The sequence below is a fragment of the Nyctereutes procyonoides genome, unplaced genomic scaffold (assembly GCF_905146905.1).
Source record: "Nyctereutes procyonoides isolate TBG_1078 unplaced genomic scaffold, NYPRO_anot_genome, whole genome shotgun sequence".
NCBI classification, from domain to species: Eukaryota; Metazoa; Chordata; class Mammalia; order Carnivora; family Canidae; genus Nyctereutes; species Nyctereutes procyonoides.
The window spans coordinates 74,738,786-74,754,990 of record NW_026575140.1 but is presented as its reverse complement, the minus strand read 5'-3'; the positions used below and the strand labels follow the sequence as shown (position 1 = coordinate 74,754,990).

At 53.0% G+C, this 16,205-nt stretch overlaps 1 protein-coding gene across 1 annotated transcript; it reads right to left on the bottom strand.

Moving 5' to 3' along the window:
* Positions 1–239: 239 nt before the first annotated feature.
* Positions 240–2,442, bottom strand: UPK2 (uroplakin 2). The gene is made up of 5 exons (XM_055306578.1): positions 2,342–2,442; positions 1,659–1,790; positions 1,369–1,507; positions 1,065–1,135; positions 240–698 (listed from the first exon to the last, which is right to left on the bottom strand). Exons 1-5 carry the CDS (start codon positions 2,415–2,417, stop codon positions 562–564), a joined length of 555 nt encoding a protein of 184 aa, XP_055162553.1. The 5' UTR covers positions 2,418–2,442; the 3' UTR covers positions 240–561.
* Positions 2,443–16,205: the final 13,763 nt, after the last annotated feature.

Sequence of the window (16,205 nt, the reverse complement as noted above, 5' to 3'; positions counted from 1 at the left end):
TGCTGCCTGCTGCGGAGGATGGAGGGTTGCAAAACCCACAGCCCAGGTGTGGTCTGAGAACTCTTGACTCCTGCTGCTAATCTCATCTAGGCCTTCCTGCCTCCTTCCGGAAGCAGCTCTGGGTTGTGGGGCAGGGAGGGGCCTGGGAGCCTCTGCTGCCTGATGTAGGTCCTGTCCCCATCCAGGTGGAGCTCACAGAAGGGAAACACAGGGCAGATGTGGCATCACAATTTATTGAGGGGACTTCTGGCACTGAGGGAAGGGTGAATTCTTGGCAGGGGGTTGGGTGGTAATTAAGGAGGTGATGTGGGAGGAGCATTGATTCTGATTCTGACAGGAGTGGGCTGAGGGGATTATAGGGAGTGCTGGGAGGTGAGGCTCCAGTGAGAGAGGGGCGGGGAGGAGAGGTGAAGGCACCCAAGGAGCCAAAGCCCCATGGTTGAAGCCTGAGAGCAGGCCTCTTCTCAGGAGAGGAAGCGGGCACAGAGGGCAAAGCTGTGGGCTGGAGAAATGCACCGTGTCCTGGGCTTCCTGAAGGCCTGCTGCCTGGCGCTGGCCTCCTCACTTCCGGGCGCCCAGGGCCAGGGCGATGATGAGGCCCAGAACCAGCAGGAACATGGCGACCGAGAGCAGCACTGTGATGACCACCATGCCCCCTGTCCGGGCCATTCCCAGCCCAATGGATTCCGCCTGCCTTCCTGTCAGAAGAGAGATGGGGGAGGACTTTGTGGGCAGGAGAAGCCCCCATCCCGACCCCAGGCACTCTGTCTCCTCCAGCTGTCCTCCATCCATTTATTCATCCAACCAGTCAACTGATCCACACATCGATCAGGTAAACATTTATGAAGCATCTCCCATGTTGGTCACTGAAGATACAGAAATTAATTGGACATGATGCCTACCCACGTAGGACCTTTAGTGTAGGAGATGGGTCAACGGGCAGGTAAAACGCCAAAGGCTCAGGATCCGGGTGAGCAAAGAAACTAAGGGAGCACAGGGAGGGACAACTATGGGGGATGGGGTGGGAGGGCCAGGGAAGATTTGGGGGCCCTGATATGACTTACGAGGCAGCGTGGACATTGGGATCTCTCTACTGGACTCGGTGGACGACCCCTTCCTCACTAGGTAGGAAATGCTTTGGTGGTGGGGTTTGGGAGAGAAAGGAGAGACTCCTCAGTGATCATCTGGGCCTTGGGAAAAGAGAGAGGGAGCCCAGGCATCCAGGGGCCCGTCCTTGACCCCTTCAGCTGTGTCCTCACTTTTTCACCCCAAGCTGACCCAATCCCTCCCCACCACCAACTGTCAGCACCCATCTTCTCTCCCTGCACCCCCTCCCCCAGGGATTCTAGGCCTGGATCTGGTACCTACTAGTATTTGGTTCCTGGCACGAGGTTTGTCACCTGGTATGCGCTGAGCCGGGTGACTGTGAAGCCAGCCCCACTGTCCACCACACTCACCACCTCCCTGCGCCCACGGCAGGAAGGCACTACGAAGCTAGATTTCACCACTGGGCAGGAAATCAGGGGGTGACGTGAGGGTTGTGTGTCTGGAGGCCCCAAGGAGAGGGGGAAGGCAGGAGCGGGAGAAGGGGTGCTGGTGGTGCCCTGGGGAGGGGCCTCAAGGGACTAAGGGGCCACCTTGGGAGGGGGGTAGCAAACCTTTGCTGTCATTGGCTCTCCGGACCATCAGTGTGGCGTTGCCCCCTGTGAGGTGACAGGGGGGCAAGGCAACTAGCAGGCTCTCCGTTAGCGCCGGCGACAGCAGACCAGAGACGCTTGAGATGTTGAAGTCTGGGGGGCCAAGAGGGAGTTCGGGGTGGGGGCAACCAATCCCCTTCCCCACCATCAGATCTGGGGGCCGCCCGGAAGGGTGCGGAGACCTCCCCTTCCACTCTACCGCTCGCTGGCAGACACGGGCCTTTGCTTGTGTGACCACCAGGTGGCAGGCTTGGGCTGCAGAAGCTGGACGGTCCCCCTCGCCGCTGGCTCCGGATGCCAGGAGGGGGCAGCCACCAACCTTACCCCAATTCCTAGCTTTGGGTTCTCCCCACGTCTCTCTGCCCCCTGGGTTTGAAAGAGGACCAGGAGTGTGTCCTGGGGGACGCCTGGGTGGCTCAGTGGTTGAGCATCTGCCTTTGGCTCCGGGCGTGATCCTGGGGTCCTAGGATGGAGTCCCGCATCGGGCTCCCCGCTGGGAGCCTGCTTCTCCCCATCACCGGCCCTCCACCCCCTCCACCCCCAACTGGCTGGACTAGCTCCTCTTTGAGAGCCCCGGAGGGCACAGTGCCTCCCGTGCAGGCCTTGGTTGCCCCCCCCCACAGCCCACCAGAGATGGCAGAGACCTGCAGCACCCAGGGCCAGGACAGTCAGCAGGATCAGGATCAAGGGCAAGGTCCGGAAGGGCAGCAGGGAGGCCATAGCTGGGCTAGGAGCTAGAACTGGCTGTGGCTTCCTGGCTTCCGCAAGTGAGGCCGGGCCCCTGGGGTGGCTGATTTTGTCTTGGGGTGGGAGTGGCTGGAGGGGAATCCTGTCCAACCTGCCCTTTGGGTATTACAGCCTCAGGGCAGACCCCCAGACAGGTTTTTCAGGATGGGGAGCTGGCTTTCAGGCCAGAAGTGGGGATGCCCTGGCTGGATCTTGATGGCTTAGTCAGCTGCAGAGGCTCAGGGTAACTAAGGTGGAGGTGGAAGTCACCCCTTCCTCTGAAACTCCCACGTTAGGGCCTGAGGATTCCTGTCTGCCCCTGTGTCTGGAGCATGGCCCATAGAGGACTGCTCCCCCAGACAGTGGGAATCTTCCAGGAGGGGGACAAGTTCTGAGATTGCCCTGGTATGCCAGAAGAGGGGAGTGATGCCAGGGCAGGGAGCTCCTGACAGGGCCTCGGCCGGCAAGGATGGGAGGGAAATTGAAGCTGATAGTAGGGGAATGGCGTCAGCAGAGCCAAGGGTTCCAATTCATGGGGTGTCCCCCAAGGCCCAGATATTGCTGCTGTGGGAGGGGCCTAAGGGTGCTGGCGCCAGGGAGTGTGTGGGGCTTCAGATTCTTCTGGAGAGTAGGGTGAAGGGATGTTAGGGAAGACTTTCAGAGAGACGGGGGAGGGGGCACCGTCAGCCTTGGTCAGCAACCATTGTCAAGCTGCTTGAGAAGAGAGGAGAGACACCTGGTAAGAGAAAAGAAAAAGAGACCCAACTCCTCCAACTGCACCCCCTACCCCTGTGCTCAGACAGAAGTGAGGGAGGAGTTGCAAGCGGAAAGCAAGGAGCAACAAGGAGAAGGTATCCACTCTGGGCACAGGGCATGTGCCAACATATTTATCCTTGCAGCTATCGTGAGCTGGACATGTCACTGGGTCCCTTTTGCAGATGTGGAAACAGACTCAGAAGGAGTCACTTGTGGAAGGTGGGTGGGGTGCTTGGCCAGGAGAGGCCGAGAGCTGCACAGGGAGTGCTGATGTATGTCTCTGCATCATGAACCATCCTGTCTTCCCTGGTCCAGGGAAGGGCCAGGGTCCCATGAGGAAATGAGGGGTGGGTGGGGTTGCGTCCTTACCCCCAGGGTGGAGGGGGAGATTCAAGCTGGAGTGTGAGCAGGGGGTGATGGTGAAGATAAAACTCATGGACCCAGGGATGCCCCGGGGGCTCAGTGGTTAAGTGTCTGCCTTTGGCTCAGGGTGTGATCCCGGGGTCCTGGGATCAAGTCCTGCATCCAGAGGGAGCCTGCTTCTCCCTCTGCCTATGTCTTTGCTTCTCTGTGTCTCTCATGAATAAATAAACAAAATATTTTTAAAAAATTAAAAAGAGAACTCAGGGGTTCCCAAACAGAGGGTAGGAGGGTCTTAGACCAGCACTTCTCCACATTTACTGTGCCTGTGAATCACTAAGGCTCTGGTTGAGACGCAGTTTGATTCAGTGGGTCTTAGGTGAAGCCTAAAAGTCTTCATTTCTAATGAGCTTCCAGGTAATGCCGATGGATGCCAGTCTGAGAGGCTCACACTGAATAGCCACATGCTCTGTACCGTATGCCCCTACACACACACACACATACACACACACACTGGCTCCTCTTAGGTGGAGACTAGGGGCAGGTGTTTTCCCCCAGTCTCCCCGCATAGGCTGTCTTGGGGTGAAGAATTGAATTCTGTTTTTCTTGCACCTTGGCTTTTGTCCTTTATCTGATCAGATCCTACATCCTCATTCTACAAACTGAAAGAGGACCATTTGCACAGTGAGGAGAACTTTGGAGAGAAGGGACAAGCTGGGTGGTGTCATCCTAGGGGGTGAGGCGGTCTTCTGGTGCTCTTCAAATCCCAGCACTAACCTGGGAGGATGTTTACGCTTGGGCTTGGGAGGTATCTCTTCCCATTTCAGTCACAGACCAGGAAGCAGAAAGAAGAGGCAGAGTTTATTGCAGGGTGGTTGTGGCGGTCCGCGCCTAAGCCCACCACCCATCTGAAATTACGAGTGGGACAGAGTGGGGTAGGGCAGGGCAGAGCTCTGACCAGATTTTAAAGGGATAACAGGGCCCTGTGCCTTTAAGCCCTCCCTTTTGCCTCCAGCCCCCCTTCCCCACCCCGGCCCTCCCCAGGTTTCTGGAGGAACTGAGAGTTGCGTCTTCTCCCTGCCCTGCCGAGCTGCTCACTGGCTGCTCTGGAGGCTGTGCTTTGCGGTCTCCATGGAAACCATTAGTTGCTAAGCAACTGGAGCATCATCTGTGCTGAGCTCTCGCATCTAATTATCCCATCACAGCGGCCGAGAAGGGTTTGGGGAGCTGCGAGGAGGGGAGGAGGGGGAGGCCAAGCGCAGGAGCAAGAGGATAACTCTTTTAGCAGAGCGGATTCATTGACACGCTGAAGTCATTTAAAGCCACAGCACCCCGTGCCTCTGGAGGATGTCCTCGTGGCTTAGAGTAAAGAAACCAGGACCACAAATGCCTGGAGTGTCTCTCCTGGACTCACACTTTCTAGACTTTCTCTCCCTTGGATTCTTGACTCTAAACTCACTCAAGTTTCCTCTTCTGCTCCCTTCCTTCCAAATCCCATACCCAAGTCAACAAACATGTATTAACTACCAGGACTAGGCCAGCCCGGGTGGCTCAGCAGTTTAGCACTGCCTTTGGCCCAGGGCATGATGCTGGAGACCGGGGATCGAGTCCCACGTCGTGTTCCCTGCATGGAGCCTGCTTCTCCCTCTGCCTGTGTCTCTGCCTCTCTGTGTGTGTCTCTCATGGTTGGATGAATAAGATCTTAAAAAAAAAAGTGCCAGAACTGTGCTAGGCACCAGGTATACAAAGGCAAAATAAGTTTCTGCCTCCAAGGAGTTCTTAATCTCTCTATCCTGCCTGGACTAGAAGATGAGCTCCTGACACTGACCTAGTCTTTCTGAACTACGGTGCTTTGTATTTGTTCTTGAACTGTGGTAGTTTTGTAGCCAGAGGATCTCAGAACCCAGGTCTGTCTGGTATGCCAGTGGTTCTTGTTCTACAACGCAACTCTTCTGCTTGCCGGTCAGCCAGAAACGTGTCCACTCGACTCCACTCCACGGGCCTGTGAGCCTTTGCTGGAGCCTATTGTCCTGCTGATAAGTGATACCATGTGACTTCAGGCAAGTCCTTTTGAACCTCTGTTGTCTCACCTATAAAATGGGAAGACTCGTTCCTTTTCCGCCATCTAGTGAGATGTGACAGGTGTAAAAATGCTTTAAAATAAAGATGCAGGGCAGCCTGGGTGACTCAGCAGTTTAGTGCCACCTTCAGTGCAGGGCACGATCCTTGAGATCCAGGATTGAGTCCCAGGTCAGGCTCCCTGCATGGAGCCTATTTCTCCCTCTGCCTGTGTCTCTGCCTCTCTCTCTCTCTCTCTCTCTCTCTCTCTCTCTCTCTCTGTGTGTGTGTCTCATGAGTAAATAAATAACATCTTAAAAAAATTAAGATGTAGAAGGAATGCTGGAGATCATTGTCATAATCGGCAGGAGCAGACTTGGGGAGGGGGCCCTGGGGACTTGGACCATGAAGTGAGATGTAGTGCTCAGCACCTGTTGGTCTGATGGGAAATAGCAGAGCCTCTCTATCCTTGAGATCTGAGGAAAAAGGTGAGGGGGGAAAAAACCCATGCCATGCAGAACTGGAAGAGACCTGGATGCCCCTTTATTTTTTCTAATGCTTCCAAGATACAATCACTTACCCCAAATCTTCTTCCAGTTTTGTGATCTTGGCCCATGTTACCTACCTGAGTACCCTGAGATGCAGTTTCTTCTTCTGTAGAAAGGGTATAAAGTCTGTCTCACTGAGATATTATGACCATCACTCAAGCTAATTTATTTGAGAGTGCCTAGCACGATATCTGGTTCAATAAATATTAATTTAAGTAATTCATCTTATCTTCTCCTTTTACCCTTACTGTAGATGAAAACTAGAGGTTCACAGGCAATAAATGAGTTTCCTGAGGTCACAGAGCTAGTAGCTAATGAGGCGGGATAGAAATCAGAATTTGGGGACACCTGGCTGGCTCAGTCAGTAGAGCATGTGACTCTTGATCTCAAGGTCATTGTGAGTTTAAGCCCCACATTGGGTATGGAGCCTACTTAAAATAATATTTTAAAAAACAGAAATCAGAGGCACCTGGATGGCTCAGTCGGTTAAACGTCTGCCTTTGGCTCAGGTCATGATCCCATGACCTGGCTCCTTGCTCAGCAGGAAGTCTGCTTCTCCCTCTCCCTCTGCATCTCCCCCTACTTGTGCTCTGTCTCTCTTTCTCTCTCTCTCTCAAATAAGTGAAATATTAAAACACACACACACACACACAAATCAGAATTTGTTTTTCCAACTCTGTCATTCATGCAGAGGGAAATGGTTGGGCAGGAAAGGTAGTCCAAGGGGGGAAGTGATGAGATGTGGGCTGGCTGTATCTTGTATGCCAACCACACCACTGGGGCCCCAAGCACACAGGAACTGCCTGCCCACTCGCGTTTCCACTCAGTAAACGTTTGTTCAACATTCCCTCTGTGGTGGGTGCCATGACAGATGAGACACAGAAACAATTCCTGCTCTCAAGTTGCTGAGTTTTGGAGAATGAGCCAGTTGAAATAAGCGGAAGGGGATATTCCAAAAAGGGAACAGCATATAAAAAGGCTCAGAGAAGTGAATTATCCTGACATCTTCTGGGAAATGTGAATAAATACATCTTGGCTAGAAAGAGGCATTCAAAGATGAGTAGGACTAGACCTCCTGCCACCTGCTGGGTCACCTGTAGCTTTGTATCCTATACTAAGGAGCTTGATTTTTCCCCTGAAGGAAACAGAGAGCCTTTGAAGAGTTTTACTTATGTAAAGAACATTTTGGAAATAGTGTGGGAAGGGATTGGCAGCGGGTAAAGGATTGGCACATTGGATTAGGGTTAGTCTGTGTGGCCAGTAGAATCCAGCAGAACCAATGGTCACTTTGGAGGCTAGATCAGAGAAGGACTTGCACCTTCCTCCTTGCTCTCTCCTGTATAGCTCACTCTGGAGGACATGGGGTCACCTCTATGGGGAGGTCCACCTGTCCACGTGACAAAGGATTGAGGCCTCCTGCCAACATCCAGCATGGAACTGAGGCCTCCACACAACAGCCATGAGAATGAGCAAGACTGGAAGCAGATCCTCCAGCCCAAGTCAAGCCTTCAGGTGACTGTGGCCCAGGCCAACATCTTTTACTGCAATTTCATGAGATACCCAGAGCCAGAACTGCCCAGCTAAGTCTTTTCAGATTCCTGATTCTCAGAATATTTGTTTTTTACAAGCTGCTAATAGATAATTCATGCAGATATCTTGGGAAATTCAGATGAAAATGACATTTTCCTAGTTGGGTGAATGAGTCTGGGACACAGAAGACAGGTGCAGGATAAAGAGAGGGAAGGTGGGGGAGTGGTTAAAATCGTGATGTCGAAATCTTAGTCCTTGGAGAGATGTGTAGAAGGGAGGGAGAAGACAGAAGAGGGTAGGATACTGGGACACACAACGTCTGAAGGACAGACGGACAGAGGAGAGCTGAAGACGGAGGAATGGGAATGAGGAGGAAAACCACAAGGGAGCGGACAGGGAATTTCAAAAAGGAGGTGTCGAGTGGTATGAAAGTCAGAACTGAAGGTGAGGACTGAGAAATGTCCACTGGGCTTGGCATCTCGGGGGTCATGCATCCTTAGGGGCAGCGTCCTACAGGTGAGGAAGGCAGACTCCAGAGATGACTGGCAGGGGAGGTAGTAGGGAGAGAACTGTGCAGGCTGCTCCTTGAAGAAGCTTGGCTGGGAAGGGAACGAGACAGGGAACTGGAAGGGAACGTAGGGTATGGGAAAGGCTCACCTGCTGTGTGTCTTTTTTTAAAGATTTATTTATTTGAGAGAGAGAGAGAGCGTGAGCATGAGTGGGAGGGACAGAGGGAAAGGAGAGAGAGAATATCAAGCGGACAAGCAGACTGCACTGAGTGCAGAGCCCAACATGGGGCTCGATCCCATGTTCCTGAGATGATGACCTGAGCCGAAACCAAGAATCAAACACTTGGCTGACTACTCCACCTGGGTGCCCCACCTGTTGTGTTTTTAAAGGTAAAGATAAAGGAGAGACAGAGGTGTGATGGATGCAGAGGCTTTGGAGGAGGGAAATAATGGGGTTCAGATCAGAGGTGGAGACAGTAGCCTTTGGCCATAGAAATGTCTCTCTCTCTCTCTCTCTCTCTCTCTCTCTCTCTGTCTCTGTCTCTCTCTATCTCTAGGGCAGCAATGCAGAGAAATGTGATACTTTGGTGGGGAGACCGTGGAGGGAAAAGACAGCAAGAGGGAAGCAGCAAATTAAGGGAGCTCCTTCCTGATGGACTCCACTTTCTCTGGGAAGTAGGAAACTCAGTGGGGAGAAGGATTTGGGGTCTGCGGGGGGCGGGTAAGAGTTTGAGTAGCTATTTGTGAGGAGAAGAGGACATAGCTCCCAAGGGCCCTGAGGAAGGCTGTGTGGTGGCAGGGGCCCAGCTGAGTTTGGGGACCACTCGTCTTCAGGGGCACTGGCTGCATTAGTCAGGGTTCTCTGGAGAAGCAGAACAGGCAGGATGTGTACAGAGAGAGGGAGGTTTATTTTAAGGAATTGGCTCATGTGATTGTGAAGGCTTGGCAAATCCACAATCTGAAGGGGGAGGCAGGCAGGCTTGGAGACCCAGGAAAGAGTTGCAGTTGGAGTCCAAAGGTGGTCTGCTGGCTGAATTCCTTCTTTCTGGGGGAGGGGAGGTCAGTCTTTGTTTTATTAGGGCCTTCAACTGATTCGATGAGGCTCACCATACCATGGGTTAATCTGCCTTACCCAAAGTTAACTGATTTATTTATTTTTTAATTTTTTTAAATTTTTATTTATTTATGATAGTCACATAGAATGAGAGAGAGAGAGGCAGAGACACAGGCAGAGGGAGAAGCAGGCTCCATGCACCGGGAGCCCGACGTGGGACTCGATCCCGGGTCTCCAGGACCGCGCCCTGGGCCAAAGGCAGGTGCCAAACCGCTGCGCCACCCAGGGATCCCGATTTATTTATTTTTTAAAGACTTTATTTGTTGGAGAGACAGGGAGATCATGAGCAGGGGGGAAGGATAGAGGGAGAAGCAGACTCCCTGCTGAGCAGAGAGCCCAATGCGGGACTTGATCCCAGGACCCTGGGATCATGACCTGAGACGAAGGCAGATACCTAACTGACTGAGCCACCAGATGCCCCAAAGTTCACTGATTTAAATATGAATCTCATCCCAAAAACATCTTCACAGAGCCACCCAGACTAATGTTTGACAAAGTATCTGAGCACCATGGCCCAGTCAAGTTGACACATAAAATTAACCATCACACTGACCTTGACATTTTGGGAGCTTTTCTAGTTACATGACAGCTTGAGTGCAGAAATGATAAAACTGTCAGATTGTACTGACTCAGGGTTCAGGTTTCCGAGGCATGGAAAGTGGAGGGTACTGGCCAGAGTGGAGTCCTGGAGAATAAGATGGGGGCTAGTTATGAGAAGGGGTGTTGGATGCAAATGGAAGGAGCACTGAAGGGTGAGGTCACCGTCCAATAAAGATGTGAGAGGAGCAGGGGAGCGAGAGACTGGGGAGTGTGGACGGGGACAGGACAGAGTGGTGTCCATCCAGGTGGCTGGGGGTGGGGAGGGAAGAAAGGCCAAGGTCCTCCGCTGGATGGAGCACAAAGTTGTGGGGCCAACTGGAGGTGTAGACCAGTGACTCCAGGAGCTGGGCAGATTACAAAAGCAGTAAAACTTGGTGAGTGAAGTTGGGACCCACTGGAGAGAGTCAAACAGCAGCAGGAACTCTGGATAAAGCAGAAGTATTGCCTTCCAGAAAGGGGATCCTAGGGTCGCTCACTGAGCCTCCTCTGTTGTTTTTTTTTTTTTTTTTTTCCCCAAGAGAGGCCAGACAGCTGCATTTGTAGGGAAAGTGCTCTTATTTTCAAATTCTAAACTAATATATATTATGAAATGCACTCTGTGAGCCAAATGATACACATCTTTGAGGCCAGCTTCACCCCTGGGGGCCCCAGATTGTGTCATCTGGGACAGGACACTTAGAAAGGGAGTAGGTGTGCCACTAAGTGAGCAAGGAGGAAGAAAGTGCTTGAGGCTGGAGGGTTGTTGAAGCAGCCAGGGGTTCAGTGTCACCAGTGGCCAGAGCCCTGCAAAGGGGGCTTACAATGGAAGGAGAAGGAGAGGAGGGGCAGATGTGAAGAAGCAACCGTCCTTCAAAGGCCTGGCCCACCATGTTTTCCACAGGAGGAGCCTCTGACAGGGCTGAAGCAAGGAAGTGGCAAAATTTAGTGTGGTCAGAGAGAAATTATTGTAGGAGAAGGTGGAGACTTGATTGTGGGGTAATTAAGCCTCTCCTTAGGCCTGAAAGAGAGCAAATCTGCCCAAGAAATAATAGTGGCCAAATTAACATGAATTAATTTATTCAATAAATGTTTATTAAATGCCTTTGTACCAGTCACTGTGCTAAGTACTGGGCATTGGGAGGTGAACACGATTGCTCTCCTGGGAGATACTGGAGTCCAGCACTACACTGCAGCGGGATTTTAGTAGGAAAAGTAATGCTTACAGTTATTATTTATCGAGTGTTTACCACATGTCAGGTGCTGCACTAAGTCCTTCATTTATTTTCTTGCTTCATCCTCATAGCAACCTCTGGAGGGGTGGGTGCTGTTATTGTCCTCATTGTATTAACAAGGAAATTAAGGTCAGAGACGTTAAATGACTTGCCAAAGAGGCTCCTCACAGAAGGGGCAACGTCCATGGGCTTAGACAGTCCTAGAGGGCTTCCTGGAGGAAGTAGTAAATAAGTGATGATCTGAAAGTTGGGTAGGAGTTAGCAAGGAGAAGATGGAAGGAGGGAAGGGTGAAAAGGGAGGTTGTTGTCAGCTGAGAGAGCCCTCAAGCCTCATTAAAGGACTGGAGGTTTAGAGTAGAATTTGGGTAAGTCATTGGAGAAGCAGGTGGGACCAGATAAAGAGCTTTGTAAGCCCCTTTAAAGAATTTTTATTATTTTTAAAGAATTTAAATTTTGGGGATGCCTGGGTGGCTCAGTGGTTGAACATCTGCCTTTGGCTAAGGGTGTGATCCTGGGCAGTCCCGCACTGAGCTCCCCGCAGAGAGCCTGCTTCTCCCTCTGCCTGTGTCTCTGCCTCTCTCTCATGAATAAATAAAATCTTAAAAAAAAAAAAGAATTTTAATTTTTATCCTGAGGATAAAAAGAAGCCATTGAAGGGTTTTAAACTGGAGAGTGTCATGATTAAATTTGTATCTTATAAAGATGATTTTTGCTGCACTGTAGAGACTGTGTTGGATGAATAGCTGGGAGATATTTTAGATGTCTCTTGACACACTGCTGAGATAAGATTCTGGGCAAAAAATGAGCAAAGAGGAAATTCGGGGGTGATGGTTTGACTGCCAGGGCTGTGGGGCAGGGTGGGGAGCAGTGAAGGATGCCTCCCAGGCCCTGGTTTGGGCAGCTGGGCCGATGGTGGTGCGGTCGCTAGTCAGGGGGTGGTGTGTGTGTGTGTGTGTGTGTGTGTACTATCCACAGTACCACCATGGAGGTGGGGGGGTGGGGGAGAGTGTCAGTGGTGGTGGGAGGGGATTTGTGGGGAGGGGTTGGAGATCTGTCACTTTTGAACTTGCTGAAATGCCTGAAGGACACTCGGGTGGAGGTGTGTGGAGGGTGGTTTGACGTGTGGTCTGGAGCTCAGGAAGGCTGTGGGCATGGGTGTGACAGTCTCGGCCTCCAGGAGGAGCAGAGACCAGTGAGAACACAAGAGCAAGCACAGAGCCTGAGGAAAATCATTATGGCCAAAGGGAAAGAGGAACCTGCAAAGGAGACCAAGAAGCTTCCCTAAAAGAAAAAAGAAGGGCACCTGAGCGGCTCAGTGGGTTAAGCGTCTGCCTTCAGCTCAGGTCATGATCCTGGGGTCCTGGGATTGAGTCCCAAATCCAGTTCCCTGGTCAGCGCGGGGCCTGCTTCTCCCTCTCCCCCTGCCCATGCATTTTCTCTTTCTTTCTCTCAAATAAATAAAAATCTTTAAAAAAAGAAAAAAGAGGGCAGCCCCGGTGGCGCAGCGGTTTAGCGCCGCCTGCAGCCCGGGGTGTGATCCTGGAGACCCGAGATCGAGTCCCACGTCAGGCTCCCTGCATGGAGCCTGCTTCTCTCTCTGCCTGTGTCTCTGCCTCTCTTTCGCTCTCTCTGAATAAATAAATAAATAAATCTTAAAAAAAAATAAAATAAAAATGTGTTTAAAAAAAAAAGAGAAAAGAGAAGAGCCAGGAGGGAGTGGTATCCCAGGTACCCAAAGAGGAACGCTTCCAGGGGCCACATTCTGCAGCCACCTGGTTCATGGGGAAGGGGAGAGAGTGTGAAATGTGCTCCTCTGCTTTGGCAAGCCGCAGTCAGGGAGATTGCGTCGGTCTGGGAGAGAAGGTGTGTGGATGAGGCTAACTGGGCTGGGCAGAGGGTCCTGGAGGAGGGACCATCTCAGTGGAGCTGGGTCTGGGATTCAGGGCCCAGAGACCAACAGCCTCCAGAAGGCAGGAGTGAAGGCAGCGGAGGGTAGGAAGAGTCTTCTCTCCCCCCACCCCCCCAGTTCCTGACCTGACTTGCCTGTACCTCAGGCGGAGGGCGGGGGCGGCTTCCAGGTCTGTAGGAACCTCTTATGGACCCAGGGAGGGAGGTCAGGGGGGGCTTTCTGGGATACTGGTGGAGTGTGGAGGAAGGAACAGAAGCAGCAGAAGTGAGCTGGCAGGGCAGCCCTCCCTTCAGGCCTGAGGAGGAAGGAGCCCAACCCCTGGCCCCCCTCTCTCTACAGGGGTGTGGGGCAGGACCCTGGGAGCTCAGGCCCAGCCAACAGGGGACCAACAGAATTGTGACCCGAGCTCCTCTCGGGGCCCAGCCACTTCTGACCTCCCGTCAACTTCCGGTTAGGCTGGGGCTGGGGCGGTTCGGAGGGAGCAGGGAGGTGTTTCAAGGTGGCCGGGGAAGGGGCCAGAATCCTTGGGAATCCCAGCGCACGGGCGGCAGGAGGGGCAGCCTGGGCGCGGCTACCCAAGGTCACCGCCGCAGCTCTGCCTTCTCCCGGGTCCTCGGGGCCTGTTTGATATGCACAGCAGATCCGGTGCCCTTTACAAAACTGTTATTTGTACAGCAGCCCCGGGGAGGGAGACGGAGACCGCTTCCCCCCTGCCCGGGCGGGCGAGGCCCTGCAGCCAGCACCAGCGCCCCGGCCGCATTCGCTGCGCTCACAGGCCCCAGGCTGCAGCCTCAGGGCTCCCCCCTCGGCCTTGCTGGAAGTTTCTCCCCAGCTCTGCCGGAAACGCCCGCCTCAGAGCTTCCCCTCGCCCCCACCGCCCTCTCCCCCCAGCCCTGAGCGCCCAGCTGCCCTGCGCCTCCCACTCAGCCCCAGCCTCGCCGCCGCGGCGGTGGCGCATTTGCCTCGAGGGTCCTCCTCTCTCCAGCTCTAAGGATGGAGCCGGAGGCTCGCGCTGGTCCTCCCCCAGCCTCCCATCCCGCCCACCCTGCCGTGAGCGTGCCGGGCAGGGAAGTGGGGAGTGGGAAGGGGGGGTGGCAGGAGGACAGCGGATGGCTGGGACGCCGGAGCAGGGACTGCACCCCAGCTCGGGCCGGTACTTTCCAGCTTGGGACCCCATCCCAGTGTGCTGTCAATGGGGAAGTGCACCCACCCCAGGGGCTGGGGTCAGGACTCAGTGATGCAGCCACCGGGGCCCGACACAGGGTTTGGCACACAGTGGGTTCCTAAAACAGGTCCCCTTCTCTCTCTTTACTGGGGGCTCTAAGGAAGAGACAGGAGGGCAGAACCTGGGGTGGGTGGAGAGAGCTGTCCGGGGAGCCAGTGAGGCCCGCTGGGGGTGGGGGTAGGGGGGTGCGGATCTGTTCCCCGTCAGCCCGGGGGGCGGGCAGCGAAAGTGCCAGAGCCCCGTCCCTCCCACGCTTCTGTTCTCACTGCACTCATTGGGCTGGCCTTGGAGAGCCCCCCCCGGGAAAGGCGGTCCTCGCGCCAGAGGGGGCGGGCCCGGGGTGGGGCCACCGTCTCTGGGTCTTGAACAACCCCCTCCCCACTCCCCCAACTCATAATCCGATTTCGATTCCTACTCCTTCCTCTGGACCCGTCACCATGGCAACAGTTTTCTCAGTTGCACTTCATCAGTTTCTCGGCAAATCTTTCTGCTTCCTTCTTCAGTCTCTTTTCCTCCTCTGTCAGCCTGCATTTCTACATACTCGTGGTGTTCACCTTGCTCTTTATCTCCCGCCTTCCCTGTTTCTCTCTTGCTCTGGTTTGTCCACGCCCAGCTTCTGGCCAAATCTCTCTTTCTACAGCTCCTACAGCTCCCCCCCTGCCCCTCTCTCCCTTTTCAAGCCGGGGTGGGAGCAACAAGCTACAGTCTGATGGCTAAACAAGAACTTGTGTCCTTCTGCTATCAGGGCAGCAGGGAGTCCTGGAGGGACATGGACCAAGGCCCATGATGTCAAGGGGAACGGAAGGTCAAGTCCATCTGTTCGGCTCTGAATGGAGGGGGGAAGTTGGGGTGTCCCATAGGGTAGTGTTCTTGACTGGTTTCCCACCTGGTGGCCCTCAGAGACCTACAGAGACAATGCCTACAGCTACCACCACCAGGGGTGCTTCCCAAACACCTAACTCACTCCTCCTCCTCCCCACAGTTCCCCTTGATCTCTCCACCTGCTCACCCATCAGATCCACTGGGATGTCAGACTGTCCTGCCTCCTTCCACCGCTCTTCACATGAACCCTTCTTCCCTAATCCATCACCCCTCTTTGTACTTCCCTGTTGCTACCTGAATCTCCTCTCCCTGTCATTCTCCACATCATCCAAGGTCAATCAATTCTCCTTTTGAAATATCATCCACATCTGCCTCTAGCCCTCTACCATTTCGTATGTGTTGCTCTGGACCAAGCATCCAGCAAGTCAATGTGGGCCTCACTAGAGTCTCACTTCACACTTGGACTTTTTACTTGGGTCTATCATAAATGTAGCCTCCCCTCAGAAACCAAACCTACCTGCCCTAAACACATTTTTTTTCTCTCCTCCTTCCTTCTGCTTTTTCTTCCCAACTTATTAAGAGCCTGTTAGGTATGAGGTTTTTCATATATATCATCTCATTTAACTGCCACAATAATCTATAGAGTATGTATTATCCCATTCTACAGGAGAAGAAATTGATGTTCTGAGTGGTTAATTTGCTCAAAGTTCTAGAGCTAGAAAGCAAACAGAGCTAGGTCTCAAATTCAGATCTGTAAAGTTCCAAAGTTAGTGTTTTATTTTATTGTTTGCTGTATCAACCTGCTTCCATAAGACTTTCGTACTCAAAAACCTTCTTTTTTTTTTAAGATTTTATTTATTTATTCATGAGAGATACACAGAGAGAGGCAGAGACACAGGCAGAGGGAGAAGCAGGCTCCATGCAGGGAGCCTGATGTAGGACTCGATCCTGGGACTCCAGGATCATGCCCTGGGTGGAGGCAGGTGCTCAACCGCTAAGCCACCCAGGAGTCCCTCAAAAACCTTCTGAATTTTCTTATTCTTCCTTTAGGTTTTCAAGACTCATTATGATATGACCCCATCTCACCTACAAAAGCATGTGTCTTCTTACTTCTCAATGTGACACAGATTAATATCAACC